The sequence below is a fragment of the Salvelinus alpinus genome, chromosome 5, assembly GCF_045679555.1.
Source record: "Salvelinus alpinus chromosome 5, SLU_Salpinus.1, whole genome shotgun sequence".
Classification (NCBI taxonomy): Eukaryota; Metazoa; Chordata; class Actinopteri; order Salmoniformes; family Salmonidae; genus Salvelinus; species Salvelinus alpinus.
In genome coordinates, this window is record NC_092090.1 from 34607616 (window position 1) to 34632352 (window position 24737).

General features: G+C 48.0%; 1 protein-coding gene across 2 annotated transcripts in view; it reads right to left on the reverse strand.

Moving 5' to 3' along the window:
- LOC139576013 (CD276 antigen-like) overlaps positions 1-24737 on the reverse strand; it is an 89445-nt gene that overhangs the window by 43745 nt on the left and 20963 nt on the right. For both annotated transcript variants that reach the window (XM_071401598.1, XM_071401597.1), the window contains exons 3-4: positions 23692-24042; positions 19953-20249 (exon numbers count right to left, since the gene is read on the reverse strand). In XM_071401598.1, the coding sequence (XP_071257699.1) occupies positions 19953-20249; positions 23692-24042 (648 nt within the window). The remainder of the gene's footprint in view (positions 1-19952; positions 20250-23691; positions 24043-24737) is intronic.

The window sequence follows — 24737 nt, forward strand, 5'->3', positions numbered from 1 at the left end:
GGATGGACCAGCACGGGAGAGTTGAGCATAGTTCAGTCTGTATGTGTTGTGCTGTTTCACCGAGTTGTAAAAGCAAGCAGAGTAGAAACTGGCTACTCTTTAGTTTACTGATGTAGCTGGCAAGGTAAGTGCTGTTTAACTTAACAGAAAAAAACTAGTGTTTATTCACAGTGCTGAGCTAGTATTGTAACTGACATGTAACATCAGCTAATGTTTCATCCCTTCTCGACTGAGGTGAATGAACTAGCTATGCTAGCTAGTAGCTACCACAGCCAGGTCAGCTCTAGACTCTAGCTATCTGTCAGATAGCGATATGAGGTGGCTATTATTACTATCAAACAGCAGTTGTTTGTATGGAAATGTTTTGTAGCCTTTGTTTTGTCCCGCTTCAACAGAAGTAAAGGAACTTGGCTAGCTTTCGCAAGTTGATGTACCGTTAGAGAGAGAGAGCTGGCCAAAAGTTGGCTAATTTTAGTTATTATTTTTGCCTAAATCACACTAGACCTGAATCAAACAATGAAAGCGTAAGCCAAGCGATGTAAGATTGATATTCTGAAATGATTCTTAGTGCAATGTGTGTTTTTATTAGTCAGTATGGCAATGTAACATTACAGGCTTCACTGGCATGGTGCACAGTAGAGGTCTGGTGGGACCGATTTCTTCATCCCACTACAGCTTTTCATACCGCACTTCGCCCACACCCACTGGCATTCTGTCTGACTCCCACCCGCTACCGCAAGAACTGGTCCCAAACTCAACCGCAGTCCCACAATGTTATTTTAGGCGTATGTGACGCAGCTCACTTGCCAGCCATGGTCCCAGCAATTTTGCTCCCTATAGGCAATATCAAATGCAGAAAAATAATTTAAGAAATAGGTTACCAGAGATTCTCACATGGTCCTTATATTAGGGTTTCTATATTACTGGGCAAGATCAGCGAATATGCTAGATGTAGTTTGAAGAGAGCAGAGTAGGAGAGACTTGCACTTTCTCTTGAGCTATTTTCATAGCCTGCCTTTTAGGAGTTGGAAGATGGGTGATCAATATTTAGCCCTATTTCTAGGCAATGTAGTAAAGTATTTAGGAAGTACATTTCATTGGAAAGATAACTGCCCAGTGCTTCTCCCCCCAAGTATAAGCTATAGCCTACTCTATTTAATTGAGATCACACGCGCACCTGATCTCGCAGGTATGTGTCAGGAGTGTGTATTGGAGGCAAAGTCAGGTCCAGGAGAGCAGAGTGTAGTGAACAGGCGCAATTTTTATTTATATATTCCGGTCCAAAATGACAGCACATAAAATGTGCCCAAACATGGAACATGGACAAAAAGTAATGCGCGTAACAATATCCACAATTCCAAAATACACGTAACACAAACAATCTTACACAAAGACATGATGGGGAACATAGGAATAAATACATATGGATTGATTGGGGAATGAAAACCAGGTGTGGAGGGAACAAGACAAAACAAATGGATACATGAAAAATGGAGCGGCAATGGCAAGAAAGCCGGTGACGTCGACCGCCGAACGCCGCCCGAACAAGGAGAGGAGCCGTCTTCGGCGGAAGTCGTGACAGTACCCCGGTGCGTCGACACCGGCCTCGGGGACGACCCGGAGGGCGAGGCGCAGGGCGATCCGGCCGGCGATGGTGGAACTCACACAGTAGTTCAGGGTCTAATACATCAGCCACCGGAACCCAGCACCTCTCCTCCGGACCGTACCCCTCCCACTTCACGAGGTACTGAAGGCCCCCCTGCCCGACGCCTTGAATCCAGGATGGAACGGACGGAGTACGCCGGGGCCCCCTCGATGTCCAGAGGAGGCGGAGGAACCTCCCGTACCTCAGACTCCTGGAGCGGACCAGCCACCACCGGCCTGAGAGACACAAGGAACAAGGGATTAATATGGTAATCCAGGGGAAGCTGTAACCTGTAGCATACCTCGTTCACTCTCCTCGGGACTTTGAATGGCCCCACAAACCGCGGGCCCAGCTTCCGGCAGGGCAGGCGGAGGGGCAGGTTTCCGGTCGAGAGCCAGACCCTGTCCCCTGGTGCAAACCCTCACTGCGGTGACGGTCCGCGCTGGAGGTGACCATGGGCGGCTTCCCAGGTCTCCTTTGCGCGTCTGAACCACTCGTCCACCGCAGGAGCCTCGGTCCGACTCCGATGCCACGGTGCCAGAACCGGCTTCTACCCCAATACACACTGAAAGGGGGAGAGGTTAGTGGAGGAGTGGCGGAGCGAGTTCTGCGCCATCTCTGCACAGGGCACGAACGCCGCCGACTCCCCCGGCCGGTCCTGGCAATAGAACCGCAGAAACCTGCGCACATCCTGGTTCACTCTCTCCACCTGCCCATTAATCTCGGTGTGGAAACCCGAGGTAAGGCTGATCGAGACCCCCAAATGTTCCATGAACACCCTCCAGACTCTCGAAGTGAACTGGGGACCCCGATCAGACACTATATCCTCAGGCACCCCGTAGTGCCGGAAGATGTGTGTAAACAGGGCCTCTGCAGTTTGTAGGGCCGTAGGGAGACCGGGCAGAGGGAGGAGACGACAGGACTTAGAGAAACGATCCACAACGACCAAGATTGTGGTGTTCCCCTGTGAGGGAGGAAGATCCGTTAGAAAATCAACCAACAGGTGTGACCAAGGCCGTTGTGGAATGGGTAAGGGATGTAGCTTACCTCTGGGCAGGTGTCTAGGAGCCTTACACTGGGCGCACACAGAGCAGGAGGCAAAAACATAAACCCTCACATCCCGAGCCAAGGTGGGCCACCAGTACTTCCCAGACAGACAGCGCACCGTCCGACCGATCCCCGGATGACCAGAGGAGGGTGATGTGTGGGCCCAATAGATCAACTGGTCACGGACAGCAGACGGAACGTACTGACGTCCGACGGGACACTGGAGTGGAGCGGGCTCAGTACGCAACGCCTGCTCAATGTCCGCGTCCAGCTCCCACACGACCGGCGCTACCAGGCAGGAGGCCGGGAGAATGGAAGTCTGATCCATGGGCCGCTCCTCTGTGTCATACAGCCGGGACAGTGCGTCTGCCTTAACAGTCTGGGAACCTGGTCTGTAGGACAGAGTAAACACAAAACAGGTAAAGAACATGGCCCACCTTGCCTGACGAGGATTCAGTCTCCTAGCTGCCCGGATGTACTCCAGTTTGCGGTGGTCAGTCCAGATGAGGAAAGGGTGTTTAGCCCCCTCAAGCCAATGTCTCCACGCCTTCAAAGCCTTAACTTCTCTAGGGTAGGGGGCAGCATTCAGAATTTTCGATGAAAAGCATGCCCAAATTAAACAGCCTGCTTCTCGGGCCCAGAAGATATGATATGCATATAGCTGGTAGATTTGGATAGAAAACACTCTAACGTTTCCAAAACTGTTAAAATAGTGTCTGTGAGTATAACAAAACTGATTTGGCAGGCGAAAACCTGAGAAAAATCCATTCGGGAAGCAGTTTATTTTTGGTTTTGTAGTTTTCTATTCAATGCCATTACAGTATCCATTGACTTAGGACGCAAATAGCAGTTCCTATGCCTTCCACTAGATGTCAACAGTCTTTAGAAATTGTTTCAGGCTTGTATTCTGAAAAATGAGGAAGTAAGAGCAGTCTGAATGAGTGGACCCTAAAGTGTCACAGAGCTTTTTCATGCGCACGACCGAGAGAGTGCCTTTCTTGTTTACCTTTTATATTGACAACGTTATTGTCCGGTTGAAATATTATCGATTATTTAGGCTAAAAACAACCTGAGGATTGAATATAAACATTGTTTCATATGTTTCTATGAACTTTACAGATTCAATTTGGATTTTTTGTCTGCCTGTTTTGACTGCGTTTGAGCCTATGGATTACTGAAGAAAACGCGCGAACAAAACGGAGGTTTTTGGATATAAAGAGACTTTATCGAACAAAATGAACATTTATTGAGTAAATGAATGTCTGCTGAGTGCAACCATATGAAGATCATCAAAGGTAAGGGATTAATTTTATCTCTATTTCTGACTTGTGTAACTCTTCTACTTGGCTGGTTACTGTTTGTAATGATTTGTCTGCTGGGCTATGTTCTCAAATAATCGTAAAGTATGCTTTCGCCGTGAAGCATTTTTTAAATCTGACACCGTGGTTGGATTCACAAGAAGTTCATCTTTAAACCTATGTAAAATATGTTTTGTTTTCTGAATCTTTATAATGAGTATTTCTGTATTTGAATTTGGCGCCCAGCAGTTTCACTGGCTGTTGAAGAGGTGGGACGCTAACGTCTCACGTACCCAAGAGAGGTTAACCACAGCCACCAGTTCCCGGTCCCCCACATCATAGTTCCGCTCCGCCGGGCTGAGCTTCTTCGAGAAGAAAGCACAGGGGTGGAGCTTCGGTGGCGTGCCCGAGCGCTGAGAGAGCACGGCTCCGATCCCAGCCTCTGACGCGTCCACCTCCACTATGAACGCCAAAGAGGGATCCGGATGGGCCAGCACGGGAGCCGAGGTAAACAGAGCTTTCAGCTGCCCAAAAGCCCTATCCGCCTCAACCGACCACTGCAGACATACAGAACCCCCCTTCAGCAGTGAGGTAATGGAGGCAGCCACCTGGCCAAAACCCCGGATAAATCTTCGGTAGTAATTGGCAAACCCTAAAAATCGCTGCACCTCCTTTACCGTGGTGGGAGTCGGCCAATTACGCACGGCTGAAATGCGGTCACTCTCCATCTCCATCCCTGATGTGGAAATACGATACCCTAGGAAGGAGACGGACTGTTGAAAGAACAGGCATTTCTCAGCCTTGACGTACAGGTCATGCTCCAACAGTCGTCCAAGTACCTTGCGCACCAAGGACACATGCTCGGCGCATGTAGCGGAGTATATCAGAATGTCATCGATATACACCACTACACCCTGCCAGTGCAGGTCCCTGAAAATCTCGTCTACGAAGGATTGGAAGACTGATGGAGCATTCATCAACCCTTACGGCATGACGAGGTACTCATAATGCCCTGAGGTCGTACTAAATGCCGTCTTCCACTCGTCTCCCTCTCGGATACGCACCAGATTGTACGCACTACTGAGATCCAGTTTAGTGAAGAAGCGCGCCCCGTGCATCGACTCAATCGCCGTGGCGATAAGAGGTAGCAGGAAACTGTACCTCACCATGATTTGATTGAGACCTCTATAATCAATGCACGGGCGCAGACCTCCATCCTTCTTCTTCACAAAAAAGAAACTCGAGGAGGCGGGTGAAGTGGAGTACCGAATGTACCCCTGACGCAGGGATTCGGAGACATATGTCTCCATAGCCACCATCTCTGCTTGCGACAGGGGATACACGTGACTCCTGGAAAGTGCAGCGCCTACCAGGAGATTTATCGCACAATCCCCCCGTCGTTGGGATGGTAATTGAGTCGCCTTCTTCTTACAGAAGGCGAGAGCCAAATCAGCATATTCTGGGGGAATGCGCACGGTGGAGACCTGGTCTGGACTTTCCACCGTGGTAGCACCAACGGAAACCCCTACAAACCTCCCCGAGCACTCTCGCGACCACCCCGTGAGAGCCCTCTGTTGCCAGGAAATGGTGGGGTTATGACGAGCCAACCAGGGAAGGCCTAGTACCACGGGAAATGCAGGAGAGTCAATGAGAAAGAGACTGATTCTCTCATCGTGACCCCCCTGCGTCTCCATGGCCAGGGAGATTGTGGCCTCCTTGATTAGTCCGGAACATAATGGTCAACTATCCAGAGCGTGAACCGGAAAAGGTCTATCTACAGGAATAATAGGGATCCCTTAACGAAGTGCTATCGTTCTGTCAAAAACATTCCCAGCTGCGCCTGAATCGACGAGTGCCTTATGCTGGGAATGCGGGGAGAACTCGGGGAAACAAACAGTTACAAACAGGTGGACAACAGAGGACTCTGGATGAGAGTGGTGCACACTCACCTGGGGTGACGTCAGAGTGCCCTGCCTGCTGCCTCGACTCCCAGAGGGACCAACCCGGCACCGACCGGCAGTGTGCCCTCTGCGGCCACAGATGGTGCACGTGAAGGCCCCTCCTCCAGGCTCCCTACGCGCAGCCCCTCCCAACTCCATAGGCACCGGAGCGGGAGTGCTGGGAGATGGAACCGACAGAGCCCCCTCAGGACGTCCAAGGATGACCAGCAGGTTATCCAACCGGATGGACACATCCACCAGTTGGTCTAAGGTGGTGGTGGCATCCCTGCAGGCCAACTCCTGTCAGACGTCCTCACGTATGCTGTATCGATAGTGGTCGATGAGGGCCCTGTCGTTCCATCCTGCTCCGGTGGCCAAGGTCCGGAACTCCAGCGCGAAATCCTGTGCGCTCCTCGTCCCCTGCCTCAAATGGAAGAGTCGTTCACTCGCCTCTTTACCTTCGGGCGGATGGTCAAAGATGGCCCGGAAGCGGCGGGTAAACTCCTCGAAGTGGTCCAACGCCGCGTCTTCCTCTCCCCACATGGCATTTGCCACTCCAGAGCTCTCCCCGAGAGGCATGAGACGAGGGCGGATACTCTCTCCCTTCCTGAAGGAGCTGGGTGAACAGTGGCCAGGTATAGGTCCAGTTGTAAAAGGAACCCCTGGCACTGTGCGGCTGTCCTTCATACTCCCTGGGAAGGGAGAGATGTATTCCACTGGAGCTGGATCCGAGCTGGTCGAGGCACTGGAGAGACTTCCTGTTTCTCCCAGCGGTCCATGGTCTGGACAACGCGATCCATCACGGCACCGAGATGATGTAGCATAGCTGCGTGTTCCTGGACGCGTTCCTGGACTCCTCTGACCGGGGTACCTGCTCCTGCTGACTCCATGGTTAGGTGTAAGATTCCATTAGGAGTGTGTATTGGAGGCAAAGTCAGGTGCAGGAGAGCAGAGTGTAGTGAACAGGCGCACTTTTTATTCCGGTCCAAAATGACAGCACAAAGTAACATAAAATGTGCCCCATCACGGAACATAGACAAAAAGTAATGCGCGTAACAATATCCACAATTCCAAAATACACGTAACACAAACAATCTTACACAAAGACATGATGGGGAACAGAGGAATAAATACATATGGATTGATTGGGGAATGAAAACCAGGTGTGCAGGGAACAAGACAAAACAAATGGATACATGAAAAATGGAGCGGCGATGGCTAGAAAGCCGGTGACGTCGACCGCCGAACGCCGCCCGAACAAGGAGAGGATCCGACTTCGGCGGAAGTCGTGACAGTATGGTTACAGAACTTGAAGCAGCAAGAATGATAACAGCAACACTTCCTACGTTTTGCATAGGCCTATAGGATATAGCCTACCTTTTAGGAGGACAATTTTCTGGCAGAGACAAATAAATGGGTAATCAATACCTATTGAAAATGAAAAGGTGCAACGCTCGCTCACCATAGCAGCCTAACCTACGTGCGCGTTGAGCCTTTTCCTTTTCAATGATGATTAAAGGTTTTGATTGCACTTCGACTCACGTTGGTTGAGCGCCCTCCATTTTTTTCCATTATCAATATTTATTTACAGACACTGTAATAAACTAGTCAAATCATATTTAAAGTAATTTCATATTTAAATTGACTGCCACGTGATTCTCCGCCCATGTAGGCAGCCTACTCTATTTCAATGAGACCGCACTTGATCTCTCACGCCCAACTAGGAGAGGTAGGCTACTGATGTTGAAGCAGCGAATTGTGTGAGAATAATGCAAAACATATGTGCTTTTAATACAATAGGTAGGCTAACGCATACAAAGCAATACTTTCAACCCAAAGCCGTCTGTCTGGTCACCCTCAGCATGAAAAATGCCGACAGCGCCGAAATGATCTCTGTCGGGACCCGCAGGTCCAGCTGGCATCCCGCAGGAATGCAGCCCTCTAGTGCACAGTCAGTACACGACACTGCTTATCATGTCTTATGGTGACAGGTGTTCCTGCAGGGTCAAACAGCTAGGGAAGACCAGTCTACGGAGATCAAGGTGAATTTTGCAGTATATTAACAATATCACTGAATGATACAATGTTCCATTTTGAATTGATGGTAGACCTACAGTACCTACAGGACAGCAGCTTAAGCTTAAAGCTACAGTCTGGGATCTGGGAATAATGGTCATTTCAATTATTGAACCATTTGATTCTATTCTTGGATAACATAATGCATAAATGGACTTCAGGAAACAGCAGAGGGAGCACCCCCCTATCCACATCGACGGGTCAGTAGTGGAGAAGGTGGAAAGTTTTAAGTTCCTCGGTGTACACATCACGGACAAACTGAATTGGTCCACCCACAAAGACAGCGTTGTGAAGAAGGCGCAGCAGCGCCTCTTCAACCTCAGGAGGCTGAAGAAATTCGGCTTGTCACCAAAAGCACTCACAAACTTCTACAGATGCACAATCGAGAGCATCCTGTCGGGCTGTATCACCGCCTGGTACGGCAACTGCTCCGCCCACAACCGTAAGGCTCTCCAGAGGGTAGTGAGGTCTGCAGAACGCACCACCGGGGGCAAACTACCTGCCCTCCAGGACACCTACACCACCCGATGTCACAGGAAGGCCATAAAGATCATCAAGGACAACAACCACCCAAGCCACTGCCTGTTCACCCCGCTATCATCCAGAAGGCGAGGTCAGTACAGGTGCATCAAAGCAGGGACCGAGAGACTGAAAAACAGCTTCTATCTCAAGGCCATCAGACTGTTAAACAGCCACCACTAACATTTAGCGGCCGCTGCCAACATACTGACTCAACTCCAGCCACTTTAAAAATGGGAATTGATGGAAATTATGTAAAAATGTACCACTAGACACTTTAAACAATGCCACTTAATATAATGTTTACATACCCTACATTACCCATCTCATATGTATATACTGTACTCTATATCATCTACTGCATCTTGCCATCTTTATGTAATACATGTACCACTAGCCACTTTAAACTATGCCACTTTATGTTTACATACCCTACAGTACTCATCTCATATGTATATACCGTACTCTATACCATCTACTGCATCTTGCCATGCCGTTCTGTACCACCACTCATTCATATATCTTTATGTACATATTCTTTATCCCTTTACACTTGTGTGTGTGTATAAGGTAGTAGTTGTGGAATTGTCAGGTTAGATTACTTGTTGGTTATTACTGCATTGTCGGAACTAGAAGCACAAGCATTTCGCTACACTCGCATTAACATCTGCTAACCATGTGTATGTGACTAATAAAATTTGATTTGATGATTTGAAATGTACACCAAGGTAATTCTTTGTCATGCCTCATCTTAGAAGGATCAGAGAGTGACAGGAGTCTCAGCAGGGTCAGGCAGCCAGGGAAGACTAGTCTGTGACGGAGCTGAGGTGAATTTTTGCAGATACAACCCTTTATTCTCTCTGTGCAGCAAACACTGGACAAGACAGATGCTATTTTAAGGCAGTCTGACAAACCTCCAAAGTTGATTTCCAAACTGTATCAAGGGTTGATAGAGGCTTCTCGCAATGACACAAAACATGTCAAACAAAAATGTGAGGAAGACCTGTTAGAAGCTATTGATGATGATGAATGGATACAGATATGTTAGAATGCCCAGTCATGTTCATATAATCTCAGACATAAATTACTGCAGTTTAAGACCATCCACAGAACGTACTATATGCCAGTGAAACTGAATATCATGCACTCAGAAATGTTATTCCTCTGCTGGAGGTGTTAAACACAAAAAGGGGCATATTTGCATATGTGTTTTGTCTTGTGAAGGCTGGCTAATTTCTGGTATGTACTTTTATTGCAGCATGTCTACAGATTCTCCCTTCCTTCCTGTTTTCGTTTGTTTGTAAATGTTGATACTGGTGACTAATATCTGAAGAAACTGTGTAACGAAGCTGTGTGGCTCAGTTGGTAGAGCATGGTACGTGCAACGCCAGGGTTGTGGGTTGGATTCCCACGGGGAACCAGTACAGAGAAGAAAGAAAAAAGTATGAAAATGTATTCACTTGCTATACTGTAAGTCGCTCTGGATAAGAGCGTCTATAAAACATGTATAGCTGCTAAGAAATTCATTAGAAGGTTGGTTATCCTCCCACAATGTCAAGTTATCTATCACCAGATTTGATTTATTACAAGATTAAAGGTATACTGGGCAACTTTCATAAGGTCTGGATGCCTTATATGAAATACAATATGACTAAAGGAGTCTGTATTGAAAACATGCCCACGTCTGGGGAGATACCTATTTAGGCAATCCTTAGATGCTGGGTTGCTCAGTCACTCTTGCCTTTTACGTAACACACACAAAACCAATAAATGTATGTTTAACTAATATCCTAAAGTTGAGTGGGGTGTGTTGGTTTGGGGTGCTGCAGGGCCGTAGACCCCTAGGGATAGGACTGGGTGACCCAGCTATATTGTTTGCAAGTAAAAAGAGCTTTACAGTACTATTAGGCCCATGACATTAATTATATGGAGGATTTGTGGTTTCTGTGTGTTAATGTATATTTGAGGTGTAAGTGTATGTGTTTTTTGTTGTTGTTTCCAAACCTTTCTCTTGGGAATAAAAAAAAAATAAAGGTGGGAACTGGGAAGGAAATTGTGTTGGGAGAGAGTTGAGTTATTGACTAGACTGGTGGGGTCGGGCGTGCAGGCAACTCGGGCTGGCTGAAATTTGTTTTGTTAGGCTATTGGTTAAAGGTGCAACACAATATGTATTATTGAATTAACTTTGATCTAGTTCAGGCTTATTAATCATTTAAACATATTTAATAATGATCTCTTACCGAGCTTGTGTAAAAATACAGGAAATGAGCTTTAGATGCCCCAAAAAATTCTGGGGGAGGACTCCAGATCCCCCGCCAGGATATGTCCCTCCCCCCACTTCTAAAACCAAAGGGGCCCCCCTGACCATACCCCTCAAGTAATTTTGAATCAAAAGGAAATGGAAACATTTCGAAGTTAGTATAGCACAGCCATACTGTAACTATCACAGTCTCAGGCAATATCATGGTTGCAGACGCATGATATGATGCATTTGACTCCTGAAGGAAGACGTGTATCACCACTACAGCCAGGACCTTCACCAACACTACACTGAGTGTACAAAACATTAAGGACACCTGCTCTTTCCATGACAAACACCTTCACCAACACTACACTGAGTGTACAAAACATGAAGGACACATGCTCTTTCCATGACAAACACTTAGCTGGTGAATCCAGGTGAAAGCTATGATCCCTTATTGATGTCACTTGTTAAATCCACTTCAATCAGGGAGGAGACAGGTTAAAGAAGGATTTTTTTAGCCTTAAAACAATTGACATGGATTGTGTATGTGTGCCATTCAGGGGGTGAACGGGCAAGACAAAAGATTGAAGTGCTTTTGAACAGAGTATGGTAGTAGGTGCCAGGTGCACCGGTTTGTGTCAACAACTGTAACACTGCTCTTTTTTGTTTTTTACATAACAGTTTCCTGTGTGTATCAAGAATGGTCCTCTACCCAAAGGCCATTCAGCTTACTTGACACAACTGTGGGAAGCATTGGGTATCAACATGGGATAGCATCCCTGTGGAACGCTTTCGACACCTTGTAGTCCATGCCCCGAAATTGAGGCTGTTCTGAGGGCAAAGGGGGGGATGCAACTCAATATTAGGAAGGTGTTCCTAATGTTTGGTATACTCAGTATATGTGGCCATAATGTTGTATGTGCTTCTATTGGCTGCTGTGATATAATGAACAGAGGGCCTCAGTCTTTACCTAGAAGTCATTTAGCAGGTGTGTAACTAATCCTCTGACCTTCTTAGTGTGCTCCAATCACTACCAGTCATTTATCTCATCCCCATCTCTATAGCCAGCCAGCAGGCCAGCCAGGAGTCTAACAGCAGGCACAGCCTATGGCTAAAGCACGGAGGACTTGACTTGGTTAGCATATAGCTCAGTTGGCATAGGGATCAGATATATACTGGTGGCTCTGGAAAGTCTATCAAGAAGTCTAATGTAGGATCATGCTGGAGCAGCAGTTTGAAATTCAAATGAAGTTGTATTAGTCCTTAAGCCTTGGGTTGGTTATTTTTTGTTACCATAGATATGAAACTATCTATCTTATTTGGATTTCAATATCATTTCACTAGAATCGCTTTAATTTTATCTTGCTATTTCTCTCAAAGCCATTTCTGCTACGGATGCCCGTGGTAATGTTTTTAAGGCAAACATAATGGAATTGCATCTTATTTGATAACGAGGGACGTCTACCGTACACGGTTGAGGCCCCAAATAACCACTGACGTAACAGAGCCATTGGAGGCAACAATAACACTAACAACGGCATCAGAAACCTTCACTACAGCAGTAGACTACAGCTTTGCTGCTCATCCCCCAGCAGTAGAGTAAGTGGCTGGAAGTAGGCAGACAGATACATTATAGATATGACAGGCAGTATAAGTCGTCATTTCCCTGTGGACAGTTTCTCTGTAATGAGCTGCAGGTTGTCATGCAGGCGTTTAGAGGCGTGGGGTTGGGGAGGGAGTCAGAGACAAAGACAGGCATGGCTAAAGAGGACCAGCCAGCAGGAAGGAGATGTTAATGTGACCTGAAGGCGAACCTAGCCCTCACAGCTTCCCTCTTTCCACACCGGTCACATTTGGCTATGTCAAAGACGGCTGCCATGTTCTAATCAATGCTTTCATCACAAATGTAGGAGCATAATATTTGGTTTTGAGAGTTAAAGGGCTGTGATGACACTGTCCCTGCAGATGAAGGCAGATGACTCAGACTGACTACAGTACTAAATGTTGAGTCAGGTTGAGTCATTTCAGTCACATTTACAGACAGTAAACAAACTCTTTTGAGTGGTTTAAGTCCAAGCTGCAGGGAGGTAAGTAAGAAAAGTCCTGGGCCAGTGACACACCTCTACAGGGAGACGGCCACACTAGCTCCATGCTTAACTTTCATTAATTTCACACTTTGTAATCAATTACTGGTCTCTAGAGCTATCAGTGAGGCCAGCTACCTTTTCCAGGAACGGGCCCAAGTCTCTCAGCGCCTCCTAATTCAAAAGACATTACACCGCTAGACAATACTCTTTGTGTATGGGTGGCCATTGATTTGGACTGTTTCAAGGCACCAGAACAAAGCGATTTACGGAGGTTGCAAACATATTTTGTGGGACAACAATGCATGGTCTTATCTGGTGTAGAGTTTAAGCATAAAATAAATGGATATGAATAATTAAACGACCAAGCCTTTGAAGGTATGCCCAACCGTTTTCTCTGGGCTATTCTCTGCCCAATGTCTCTCAAAAGGCTGCACCTAATATGATTTGAAATCGTAAAGCAGAGGCTGACACCAGGCCTCCAGAAACCAATCCCTCTTACAGGATAAAACAGCAACTGTGTGAAATGTACACTGCAGGCCCCTTGGCTCAACCCCACTGATAGTCAGTCCCCCCTCACTGTGACTCTGGGAGGGAAAATAAAAAATGAGCCTGATCAATGACAAAATAGGGCTTTTGCCCTTTTACTGCAGCCATAAATATAATCTGTCTTGAAGAAGAAAGAAAGCAGGAGAGGAGTGCAGGGCTTAAAGAGACAGGTTCCCTTCAGGCTCTGGGCTGGCAAAAAGATGTCACAGTACTCCACAGTGTGGAGAGGAGAGGAGGACGTGCCCAATGTCATGCCATGGTGGCCTGGGACTGGGGCCGTGGACACTTATAGAGTCATGTACTGGTGATGGCTCCCCTGTGGTGAGGGGGAGGACAGGACAGGACCACACAGCAGGCCCAAGCCTACACACCCACACCGACTACCAGACAGCCACTCACAGCAGAGGTGGTCAGGCCGCAACGCTCCAACATTGTATTTTCAACTGCAGACATTAAATACATTTTGACATTCAGCCATAGCAAAGACCTTTTATGCCAAAAGGAGACAGTGAAGACGACAACAGTGAACAGGAACAGGAAGGCATCAATCAACACCAACACAATGAGAGGGAGCTCATTTTATCTCTGTGATTGTTGAGATACTATAAGAGCAATGCAGTGAGCAGGAACTGGCCCGGCCCTAATCCCTCATTCAACCCAACAATCCCTCAGAGCTGCAAACGGCAAGACTGAGAGCATGCCAAATAATACTGTGAAGCCATAATACAGGGATAAAACGTCCCCATGTTGAAGGCAAGGGAGGGAGAACATTCAAACAACTTAACAACTCAACATGGCAGTGACAGGAGCAAGTGGCCCCTGTTCAGAATCCTGAGAGGAAATAATGTGCTTCCAAAGACCTGAATTTGTTTTAGACTCCTCCCTCCATTACTCCATCTCTCTATTTGGTTGTTGTTGTGCTAGGGGGTCGTAATAAGATAGTGTGTATTCAGGGAGGGAGGGAGGTAAAGAGAGAGAGGGAGAGAGAGAGAGGGAGAGAGAGGGAGAGAGAGAGAGGGAGAGAGAGAAGAACCGTCTGTGCGTTTGGACAGTAATTAATACAGTGTTCCCCTCGCTGCTCTGCTGACAACGGATTCATTCATACTGCTGTTTTCCTCTTTTTCCAAAGGCTTCGTTAATTGCATTTAAATTAGCCCTGTAAAAAAGTTGAGCAGAGAACAAGGAGTAATACAGTGTTTTGTTTTTAGCTTGCTTTCGTTTGCTTACTTGTTTTTTTAGGCTTGCGTAAGCTTGGCAAGCAGGGCACTGGCAGGTACCAATTTAGACAGCAACATATGTCAGGAACAAGCACCCAGAACAGATAATAACACAGTCAGGGAAAAAGGGAAGAGGCACAAACGTAATGAAGGAAAAACACAGCAAAGCTTTATGCTGTCTGCTGCAAATGGAAAGGCTGTGCTAGGACTGCCCATTAGCACCTTTGTGACACTGTCTCTTCTGCCTATTAAGAGTAATGTTGGAGTGTGCATGGAGCTATTGAGGCGTGGATGTGAGTGTGAAAGGGAGCGAGGTGTAAAGTGTGTGTTTGAGAGAGAGGAAGAGAGAGAAACAGGGAGAGAGAGAACGTGAAAGAGAGAGAGAAACAGGGAGAGAGAAACAGTGAGAGAGAGAGAGAGAGAGAGAGGGAGAGGCTGAGAGAGAGGGAGAGCGAGAGAGAGAGAAACATGGAGAGCGAGAGAGAGAGAAAACGGGGGAGGGAGCGATAGAGAGGCTGAGAGAGAGAGAGAAACATGGAGAGCGAGAGAGAGAGAGTATTGTACTGTAATTCTGGTGGAGAGTTGGTTCTTTCGGAGCAGGGGATGCCTCCCATGTAGTTGATGGAGCTGGCCAATCCTCTGGAGAGCAGAGCAAAGCAGATTGGACGAGCTCAGCAGCACAGCTTGGGCGATCTCCCTCTGTCACCCTCCCTTCACCCATTTACATTACATTTACATTTGAGTCATTTAGCAGACGTTCCTATGCAGAGCAACGTAAGTGCATTCATCTTAAGATAGTTAGGTGGGACAACCACATATCTCAGTCATAGTAAGTCAGTTTCTTCTCAATAAAGTAGCTATCAGCAAAGTCAGAGCTAGTAGGGAAAAAGTCAAGTGAGAGTGTTAGTCCCTCCCTCCCTCCCTGTCAGTGACTCCATCTCCCTGCCTGCCTGTCAGGCCCTGGTGCCACGGCTCAGAGCTTAGCAAACACTCTCTGCTCTCGTCTCCATCTCCCTCTCTGTCATCAGCCCAAACCCCACTCCCCCTCTCTCCTCCCCTCTCTATCTCGATCTTATCCTGCTGCTGGTAGCTGCGAGTGCTGTGCCAGCAGTGGAGTCGGGCGGAGAGACAATGGTGCTCTCATCCGCTGAGCAGAGAGACAGAGGGCTTGGGCAGTGACAGGCCTAAACCCCCCCACCGCCACCACAGCCATACTGCCATCTCTCAGCTCCCACAGTAGGGATACATATCTAAAGCTCTGCCAGCGGCGGTAAAAATGATATTAGTCAGACAGCATGTCCATAAAGCTCAAAGGGCATTATTCTTTTTTGAGGATAGCAAAGTGGCAGAGAGGGTGGGCAGGGAGGGGGAGCAGAGGTGGGATTTAGTCTGTCTTAGACTGAGCTGCTCAAACTGCCTCTGCTGCTTTCAGCCAGGAGGATGGTAGTATAGCCGAGCAGGCTGGGGAGGCAGAGGAGGGAGAGGAGGCTGAGGAGGGAGATGAGGGAGAGAAGGCTGAGGAGGCAGAGAGGAGGCTGAGGAGGGAGATGAGGGAGAGGAGGCTGAGGAGGGAGATGAGGGAGAGGAGGCTGAGGAGGCAGAGAGGAGGCTGAGGAGGGAGATGAGGGAGAGGAGGCTGAGGAGGGAGAGAGGAGGCTGAGGAGGGAGAGAGGAGGCTGAGGAGGGAGATGAGGGAGAGAGGAGGCTGAGGAGGGAGAGAGGAGGCTGAGGAGGCTGAGGAGGGAGAGAGGAGGCTGAGGAGGGAGATGAGGGAGAGGAGGGAGATGGGAGAGAGGAGGCTGAGGAGGGAGATGAGGGAGAGGAGGCTGAGGAGGGAGAGAGGAGGCTGAGGAGGGAGAGAGGAGGCTGAGGAGGGAGATGAGGGAGAGGAGGCTGAGGAGGGAGATGAGGGAGAGGAGGCTGAGGAGGGAGAGAGGAGGCTGAGGAGGGAGATGAGGGAGAGGAGGCTGAGGAGGGAGAGAGGAGGCTGAGGAGGGAGATGAGGGAGAGGAGGCTGAGGAGGGAGAGAGGAGGCTGAGGAGGGAGATGAGAGAGAGGAGGCTGAGGAGGGAGATGAGAGAGAGGAGGCTCAGGATGAAAAGCCAACTGATATTTTCTCCTGAGGTGCTGACTTTCTGCACCCTCGACAACTACTGTGATTATTATTATTTGACCCTGCTGGTCATCTATGAACATTTGAACATCTTGGCCATGTTCTGTTATAATCTCCACCCGGCACAGCCAGAAGAGGACTGGCCACCCCTCATAGCCTGGTTCCTCTCTAGGTTTCTTCCTAGGTTTTGGCCTTTCTAGGGAGTTTTTCCTAGCCACCGTGCTTCTACACTTGCATTGCTTGCTGTTTGGGGTTTTAGGCTGGGTTTCTGTACAGCACTTTGAGATATCAGCTGATGTACGAAGGGCTATATAAATAAATTTGATTTGATTTGAGGAGGCAGAGAGGAGGCTGAGGAGGGAGGCAGCCTGCCAGCCTGCCTGGGTTCATACAAGGACTGCTGCAGCTGCTGCCTCTTGTCTCGTCCATGGACGCTGGATGCCAGGCATCTCTTTGTGTCTGTTCCAAGTTGGATCCTACTGTATCCTGCTGCTGCATCCATCAATATCCTACTACCAACACACATTGTTGTCTCTCTCCCAACAGCTGTTGAACCAACACATGATACGGTCATTTAGGGCTCAAGCCTGACATGACCTCTTCTAACCTGCACCGAGATATTTCAGTTGTAAATGGCAGTATTGTGTATGCAGTATTTAGCCAGGCAGGTGTTGTGTCATGGGGGAGGTACTACTATTGACAGTGGTGCTAATGATGATGGCATGGTTCACAAGCATAACTTCTTAACCCATACCGTCTCAACACATGGCTTCACACGCGCCCCACACACCGTTCCGTACAGTTAGGGGTTCATTGTCTCCAAATTAACCTTGTCAAACTATTTCTTTTCCCAGAGGGAGAGTTGTATTACTATTGTAATTTTTCAATCAGAGATTGAGGAAAGTGTGAAATTTTAATGTGCTTGTTCTCTCCCCTCCCTCCCTCCCTCCCTCCCTCCCTCCCTCCCTCTCTCCTATTGGGTGGGGAATAGTCCATTTGGAATCTTAAGGAGATTACACCCCTCCCTATAATAGGATTCTCAGCCTGCCTCAGTCTGGTGTGTGGTGGGTGCAGTGCTGTGATTATCCAGTATATTTACTATATAAACTCTGCTCAGCACACACTCCAGAAGAGTTCTGCGAGGTCAAAATTAATTACAGAAGTTGTTAAGCATACAGCAGCTGTTGTAAACAAATGCAAATACATTTTCATATCAAACAAGCCCCTTGTATCCCGGCACACCAAAATAAATCTGCCACTTGTTTACTAACAAGTTAGGCCATCATCAAGCTGTGCTGGTTAGAGTGAGATAAATGAATATTCTCCAACTAGCCCCAGAGCACTCAGATCCTGGCCACTCCACGGCTTTAATCAAAAGCTTTGCAGCTTTGTCTCTGGGTTTGTTCCATCCTTTCTCTCTTTCCATCTCTCATTCTCTCTCTCATCCCTCGGCCTCTCTTTCTTTTTGGCTGGTCTATTCCCTTTCATAGGTTGGCTGTGTTATTCTCCGTAGCCTTGCCTGGTTTTTCTCTAGGACAGCTTCAGAGCGTGGGTAATTCCTTCCTTTCCACTGAGCTGAACAGATCACTATTCGTTATCAGCAGGTTTCTGCGCTCGACACAAACTGCCTCTCTGTGGAGAACAAAGGCTTTCCACTAGTCTAACAGAACAGGTGCTCTGCTGGGTTTCGGGTTGGATGAGGAACAACTGCTCAGTCTGAGAGGAACTCTTCCTTGACACACCGACTGACGAAGATCACAACCATACCTAGTTCTCAGTCCTTTCATACTGCTTCAGATCATCGCTCCTATGTCCATTTCCTCCTCTGCTCTGTCAGGATTCACCTCTATCTTCCCATCACCTCTATACATCTGGACCACTGAAATAACACCATGATCTGAACCAGTTCACCGCCTGAGGCAACGTCTAGAATGCCTTAGACAGGCACCTAATCAGCCTTACGTTCTCTCTCAACAGAGAGAGCATATCTATGCATATCTATGCATATCTATGTCCTTTACTAAAACCACAGATGAAATTGTCTCCAGTAGTTCCACTTTTCTAAAGTCTACTGCAACATGTAAACAGTAATCATACTATGGGCTTAACGGCAACACTTGTTGACTTCTTCATGTCATGTCTCTTCCTACTGTGGATTTAGCAACATTGTAATACCCCGGAGGCCTTGTCATGACTGTAGAGTGTGGAGCTGTGGAATAGGCCATCAGGCTCAGGGCCCTGCCGGCCCCAGCAGCACGGAAACAGCAGTCATTTCCCAGCCCAGCGGAGCAGCACTTACTGACCTGACACACACAGCACACAGACAAACACACACACACACTCCCTGACCTGGGCGTAGGGTGACCTCCCCCTCCCCAGCTCTGCTTCAGCCCAGAGAGCAGGTCCCGGCCACCTCTTCTTATTTATGAGCCATTTCACACAGCACTGCTCCCATTAGAGAGCCAGCCTTGGCCCGTCAGACACACACTAAACACTCCAAACGATAAGCATTACATACACCAGTAAGGCAGCCCGGGGACAGGGGGTCGGGGACTGGGGATGGGACAGGGAAGACCCCAGGGCCACCACACAAAGCCACCACCCACACAGTCCAGGAAGAGATTACACCACTCACCCCAAAAGAGCAATGTAAACATATTGACCCACTTCCTGGTTGGCAGACATTGGCTGTAGCTTCAGCTGAGAGACAGGCTAGAGCTAGGAGTCTGCTCTGTAGGCTGTACAGCTGCTGCACCACCATTACTTCCACTTAGCTGTAATATTACTGTATATCCTTTATCACCTTCTAGCATTACCAAATGTCAGATGAGTAGTTATTTTTGTTTCATAGGAATCATCTGGGAAATAATTACCCACTGATGTGATTTAACAATGTGTGGAAACTGATGGTTAGGCTTATTGGAGCATAATTGAACATTTCATTATTTCCCTTCAGTTCTGTGGCGCTCTGAACAGCTAGCTGAATATTCAAGGCATAACATTTGACTGACGGATTGATTTCCAAATGCATACAAGACTTTAATAGGCAGCCGTGCTCCTGTGTGACTGAAAACAAGATTATCCTGAACTGGCAACATTAAAACACTGTGGGAAGTCTCTGAATGTTAGCCTGTTTACTTTCCAGAAAGTAGGCTAGGGCTTTTGTCAGGGAAGACAGACAGCAATGGGACACACAGATACACATAGACACACACACACCTGTGATGGTGACGGAGGCGTGGCCGTCCTCGCCCAATAATGGGTTGGTCAGTCTGCAGCTGTAAGTGCTATTGGGCTCCAGGGTGACAGTCAGGACACTGCGCATGCTGAACAGCCCCTCCTCATTGGCTACCAGGGAGGTGGTGACGTTGTCCGTCAGGTTGTGCCCGCCCCCGTCCTGCCACAGTACGTCAGCCTCAGGGTAGCCACCGTACGCCACGCAGGTCAGCGCCACCTCGTCACCCGGCCGCAAGTTGGAGTCCGGCTCCAGGGTCACCAGAGGCTTGGAGTAGGGGGCTGAGGGGGGAGAGAGGAGGGGACAAGAACAGACACACACAGAGTTTTAGCCAAGTCGCCAGAAGCTTGGAGTAGGGGGCTGGAGGGGGAGGGGGGAGCAGAGACATACAGAGTTTTAGCCAGATTATCACCAGTGAGGGACACCCAGGGAATTGTTTGACATGATTCCCATTAAATTGTTAATTACATTTAGGGAGCTTAGCATAACATCGAGCTTAAGATCCCGGAGACATCATCTGCAGCATATCCTGGTGCTCCTCTCTGACGTCCTTCTACTCCTCCCTGGATAGAGCCACGGCTCTGAGCCAAGCCGCCTCACAATACAACGCAACCACCACAGCCTGGCCCGGCCCGGATGGGGGGCCTGGGGGAAATAGGCACGGCTCCGAGAATTTGGGACTGCTGTGCTCTGTTCAGGGGGTTGGCAGGAGGGGGCGTGCGGTGAGGAGGTGAGGGGGGTGAATCCTCAGCCTGGAATGAATGCCCGGCTCTCCAATCCCCTGAGCTAAAACACAACCAGAGAGGTGGCGGGCAGAGAGAGGAGGCTGTATTCCCTGAGCCAATCATAACACAGCAAACAATGGGGAGGACAGGGAGGGAGAAGAAGGAGATTAAATAACTTCATGCGAGTTGCCTTTTGAAAAGTGGACTCTCTCGCTCTCTCTCTCTCAGCACTAAGATGGAATGTCAGCCTGCCACTAACCTCTCTGGCTATCCATTTGACTGACAGGCAGATTTCCACAGAGACCCATCATTTTCTCAGAGCACTGTGGGTAGGGAGCTCTATGATGTTGACTGTAAATGCCAGCTAAAAATAATACTTCTACGAATTGAATGCATGAAAAGGGGACAATTTGTCACTGTTTGAGCTACTGTGTCATTGTTTATCTTTTCTCTACCCAGACTAGCCAGCCAAAAGGAAAACTGTTGAACGTTAACACTGCTTAATGCACATACATCCTTAGAGGAAAGGACCCATTTAACAACAAAACGTGGAAATTAGTGGTGAGGGAGGGAGGAGTTCACCAACACTGTGTGTGAAGCCATGAAGAATAATTATAAAGTGCAATCAGTTGTGATGATGGTCCTCTGATGGAAAAACCACCTTCATCACCGAGCTGTTAATAACAATCAATCTTCGCAGGAACTAATAATCAAAGCCAGTGATTGACCACAACCAGAGGACCACAATCAGGAAGTATCGACCAATCATGTTATCGTGCATCCCTGGCGGAACTAAGTGTTTCATGACCAATTTCTGTGTTGTGTTAGGCATCGATCCTAAAGGTCTCGCATGAAGAAGAAGAAGGGCCTGTGATGTGTGACCAAATTGCCCTCTAGTGGCCTCATGGGTGGAATTATTTAATCATTTAATAATTGATAAACATGAATAAAAAATTTAAAACGGAAATCTGGTGTTTCTATGTGAAACAGTTTTGTTATAATTCAGTCTTCTGTGATGTAAACTCAGCAAAAAAACAAACGTCCCTTTTTCAGGACCCTGTCTTTCAAAGATAATTGGTAAAAATCCAAATAACTTCACAGATCCTCATTGTAAAGTGTTTAAACACTGTTTCCCATGCTTGTTCAATGAACCATTAACAATTAATGAACATGCATCTGTGGAACGGTCATTAAGACACTAACAGCTTACAGACGGTAGGCAATTAAGGTCACAGTTATGAAAACTTAGGACACTAAAGAGGCCATTCTACTGACTCTGAAAAACACCAAAAGAAAGATGCCCAGGGTCCCTGCTCATCTGTGTGAACGTGCCTTAGGCATGCTGCAAGGAGGCATGAGGACTACAGATGTGGCCAGGGCACTAAATTGCAATGTCCGTACTGTAAGACGCCAAAGACAGCGCTACTGGGAGACAGGGCGGACAGCTGATCGTCCTCGCAGTGGCAGACCACGTGTAACAACACCTGCATAGGATCGGTACATCCGAACATCACACCTGAGGGACAGGTACAGGTTGGCAACAACAACTGCCCGAGTTACACCAGGAACGCACAATCCCTCCATCAGTGCTCAGACTGTCCGCAATAGGCTGAGAGAGGCTAGACTGAGGGCTTGTAGGCCTGTTGTAAGGCAGGTTCTCACCAGACATCACCGGCAACAACATCGCCTATGGGCACAAACCCACCGTCGCTGGACCAGATAGGACTGGCAAAAAGTGCTCTTCACTGACGAGTCACGGTTTTGCCTCACCATGGGTGATGGTCGGATTCGCGTTTATCTTCAAAGGAATGAGCGTTACACCGAGGCCTGTACTCTGGAGCGGGATCGATTTGGAGGTGGAGGGTCCGTCACGGTCTGGGGCGTTGTGTCACAGCATCCTCGGACTGAGCTTGTTGTCATTGCAGGCAATTTCAATGCTGTGCGTTACAGGGAAGAAATCCTCCTCATGTGGCACCCTTCCTGCAGGCTCATCCTGACATGACCCTCCAGCATGACAATGCCACCAGCCATACTGCTCATTCTGTGCGTGATTTCCTGCAAGACAGGAATGTCAGTGTTCTGCCATGGCCAGCGAAGAGCCCAGATCTCAATCCCATGGAGCACGTCTGGGACCTATTGGATCGGAGGGTGAGGGCTAGGGCCATTCCCCCCAGCAATGTCCGGGAACTTGCAGGTGCCTTGGTGGAAGAGTGGGGTAACATCTCACAGCAAGAACTGGCAAATCTGGTGCAGTCCATGAGGAGGAGATGTACTGCAGTACTTAATGCAGCTAGTGGCCACACCAGATACTGACTGTAACTTTTGATTTTGACCCCCCCTTTGTTCACGGACACATTATTCAATTTCTGTTAGTCACATGTCGGTGGAACTTGTTCATTGTTTGTCTCAGTTGTTGAATCTTGTTATGTTCATACAAATATTCACACATGTTAAGTTTGCTGGAAATAAACGCAGTTGACAGTGAGAGGACGTTTCTTTTTTGCTGAGTTTATATAAAGTGTAATATTGGGATGCAAACTAAAAATGTAATACATTTCAACTCTATATCTGACATGGTACAAGTGTCTTCTTTTTTTTGTTGCTGCCGATAACCATGAGTGAGAGGTGTATACTTTTGTTTCAAAGTAGATTTGTTTAAGACTACCAAGAAACACTCTGTGTGACCCTGATTTATCCCACTGCAGTAAAAGGTTAAAGAGGGGATTCTACTTCCTCTATGTGAAGCCCTTGAGGTGTCTCCTTCTCCTCACCTCCTTTTCAACCGTATTGGAGGAGACGATCCAAGGTCCTCTGACCTTCTTCTCCAATGTGTTTTGAGACAGGATTCGAGGAAAGATGTATCGCGAAAGATGTGGTAGCTATAGGCCAAGCATTGGTCCAGCTTTCCCAGTCGGAGGTCGTTATTGTAAAACTTAAAAGAGAATGTGTTCTCAATGACTTACCTAGTTGAATAAAGGTAATAAATGAACAGACTCACCTGCTACCTGGAGCAGTAGGGCTGCACTGCCGTAGGCCTCCACCCTGACGAAGCAGGTGTAGCTACCCTCGTCGGCCACCCGGACCCCTCTCAAGAGGAGCGAAGCGTTGCCCGCGCCCAGCTGAGAGGGGTACAGGCTGGTGCGGTTGGCGTAGCGCTCTCCCTGGTCTGCCAGCTGGTCCTGGCTGGCCCAGTAGCTGTGCACACTGCGCTTGGTGTCCGTCAGCTGCCAGAAGACACTGAGGTCAGACAGGTTGAAGGGAGAGGCGTGGCTGAAGGAACAGTTGAGGGTGGTGTCCATGCCATACAGCGCCACCACTGGCAGATCTGGGACATGCACTTCCAGGACAGCTAGATAGGAGAGAGAGGAGAGTATGTCAATAACAGAAAACATAGACCTGTGTGTTTAGCCATGTAGTGGAGAGAGATGTCGAAATAAGCTTTAGGGGGATGAATGAACTGCAATAAAGATGTAGCTCCTAAATATCCACTTGGAGACAGTGGTGAGTTAATAATCTAGATAGTGGTCTGTCTGGTGAGAAAGAACACTCTCCATCTCTCTCCAGAGTGTAGTGTCTCCCTCAACAGAACACTGGGCTAAGTTGCTCAATGGTGAGTGTGATTTGTTTTGTTTTAAAGCGGAAACCCTCCTTAAGGCATCTGATCTCCAGACTGCTTGTCTAGACTGGACGCTTCTGTTCTCTCCTCTTCTCTCTTCTTCTGTTCTCTCCTCTCCTCTTCTCTCCTCCCCTACCCTCCCCTCCCCTCCCCTCCCCTATCCTCTCTGCAGCCAAGAGCAGGCTCTGCATAATCATTCTGGCTTAGTAGCCATCTCAGACACCACAGAGAGAGGAGGCTACAGCTAAACCATTCTCAATTTATTCCTGTCTCCACTTCTACAGGTCTGATTGTGTGATGAACATCAGGACAGAAAAAGCCATTCCAACCCCTGAAATCCCCCTGAATCTAGTGTGATGCATCCTGTACTCGACTGTTGCTATTCTTTATGAGAATCTCTTCTGTACTCATGTCTTTCAGATTTAATA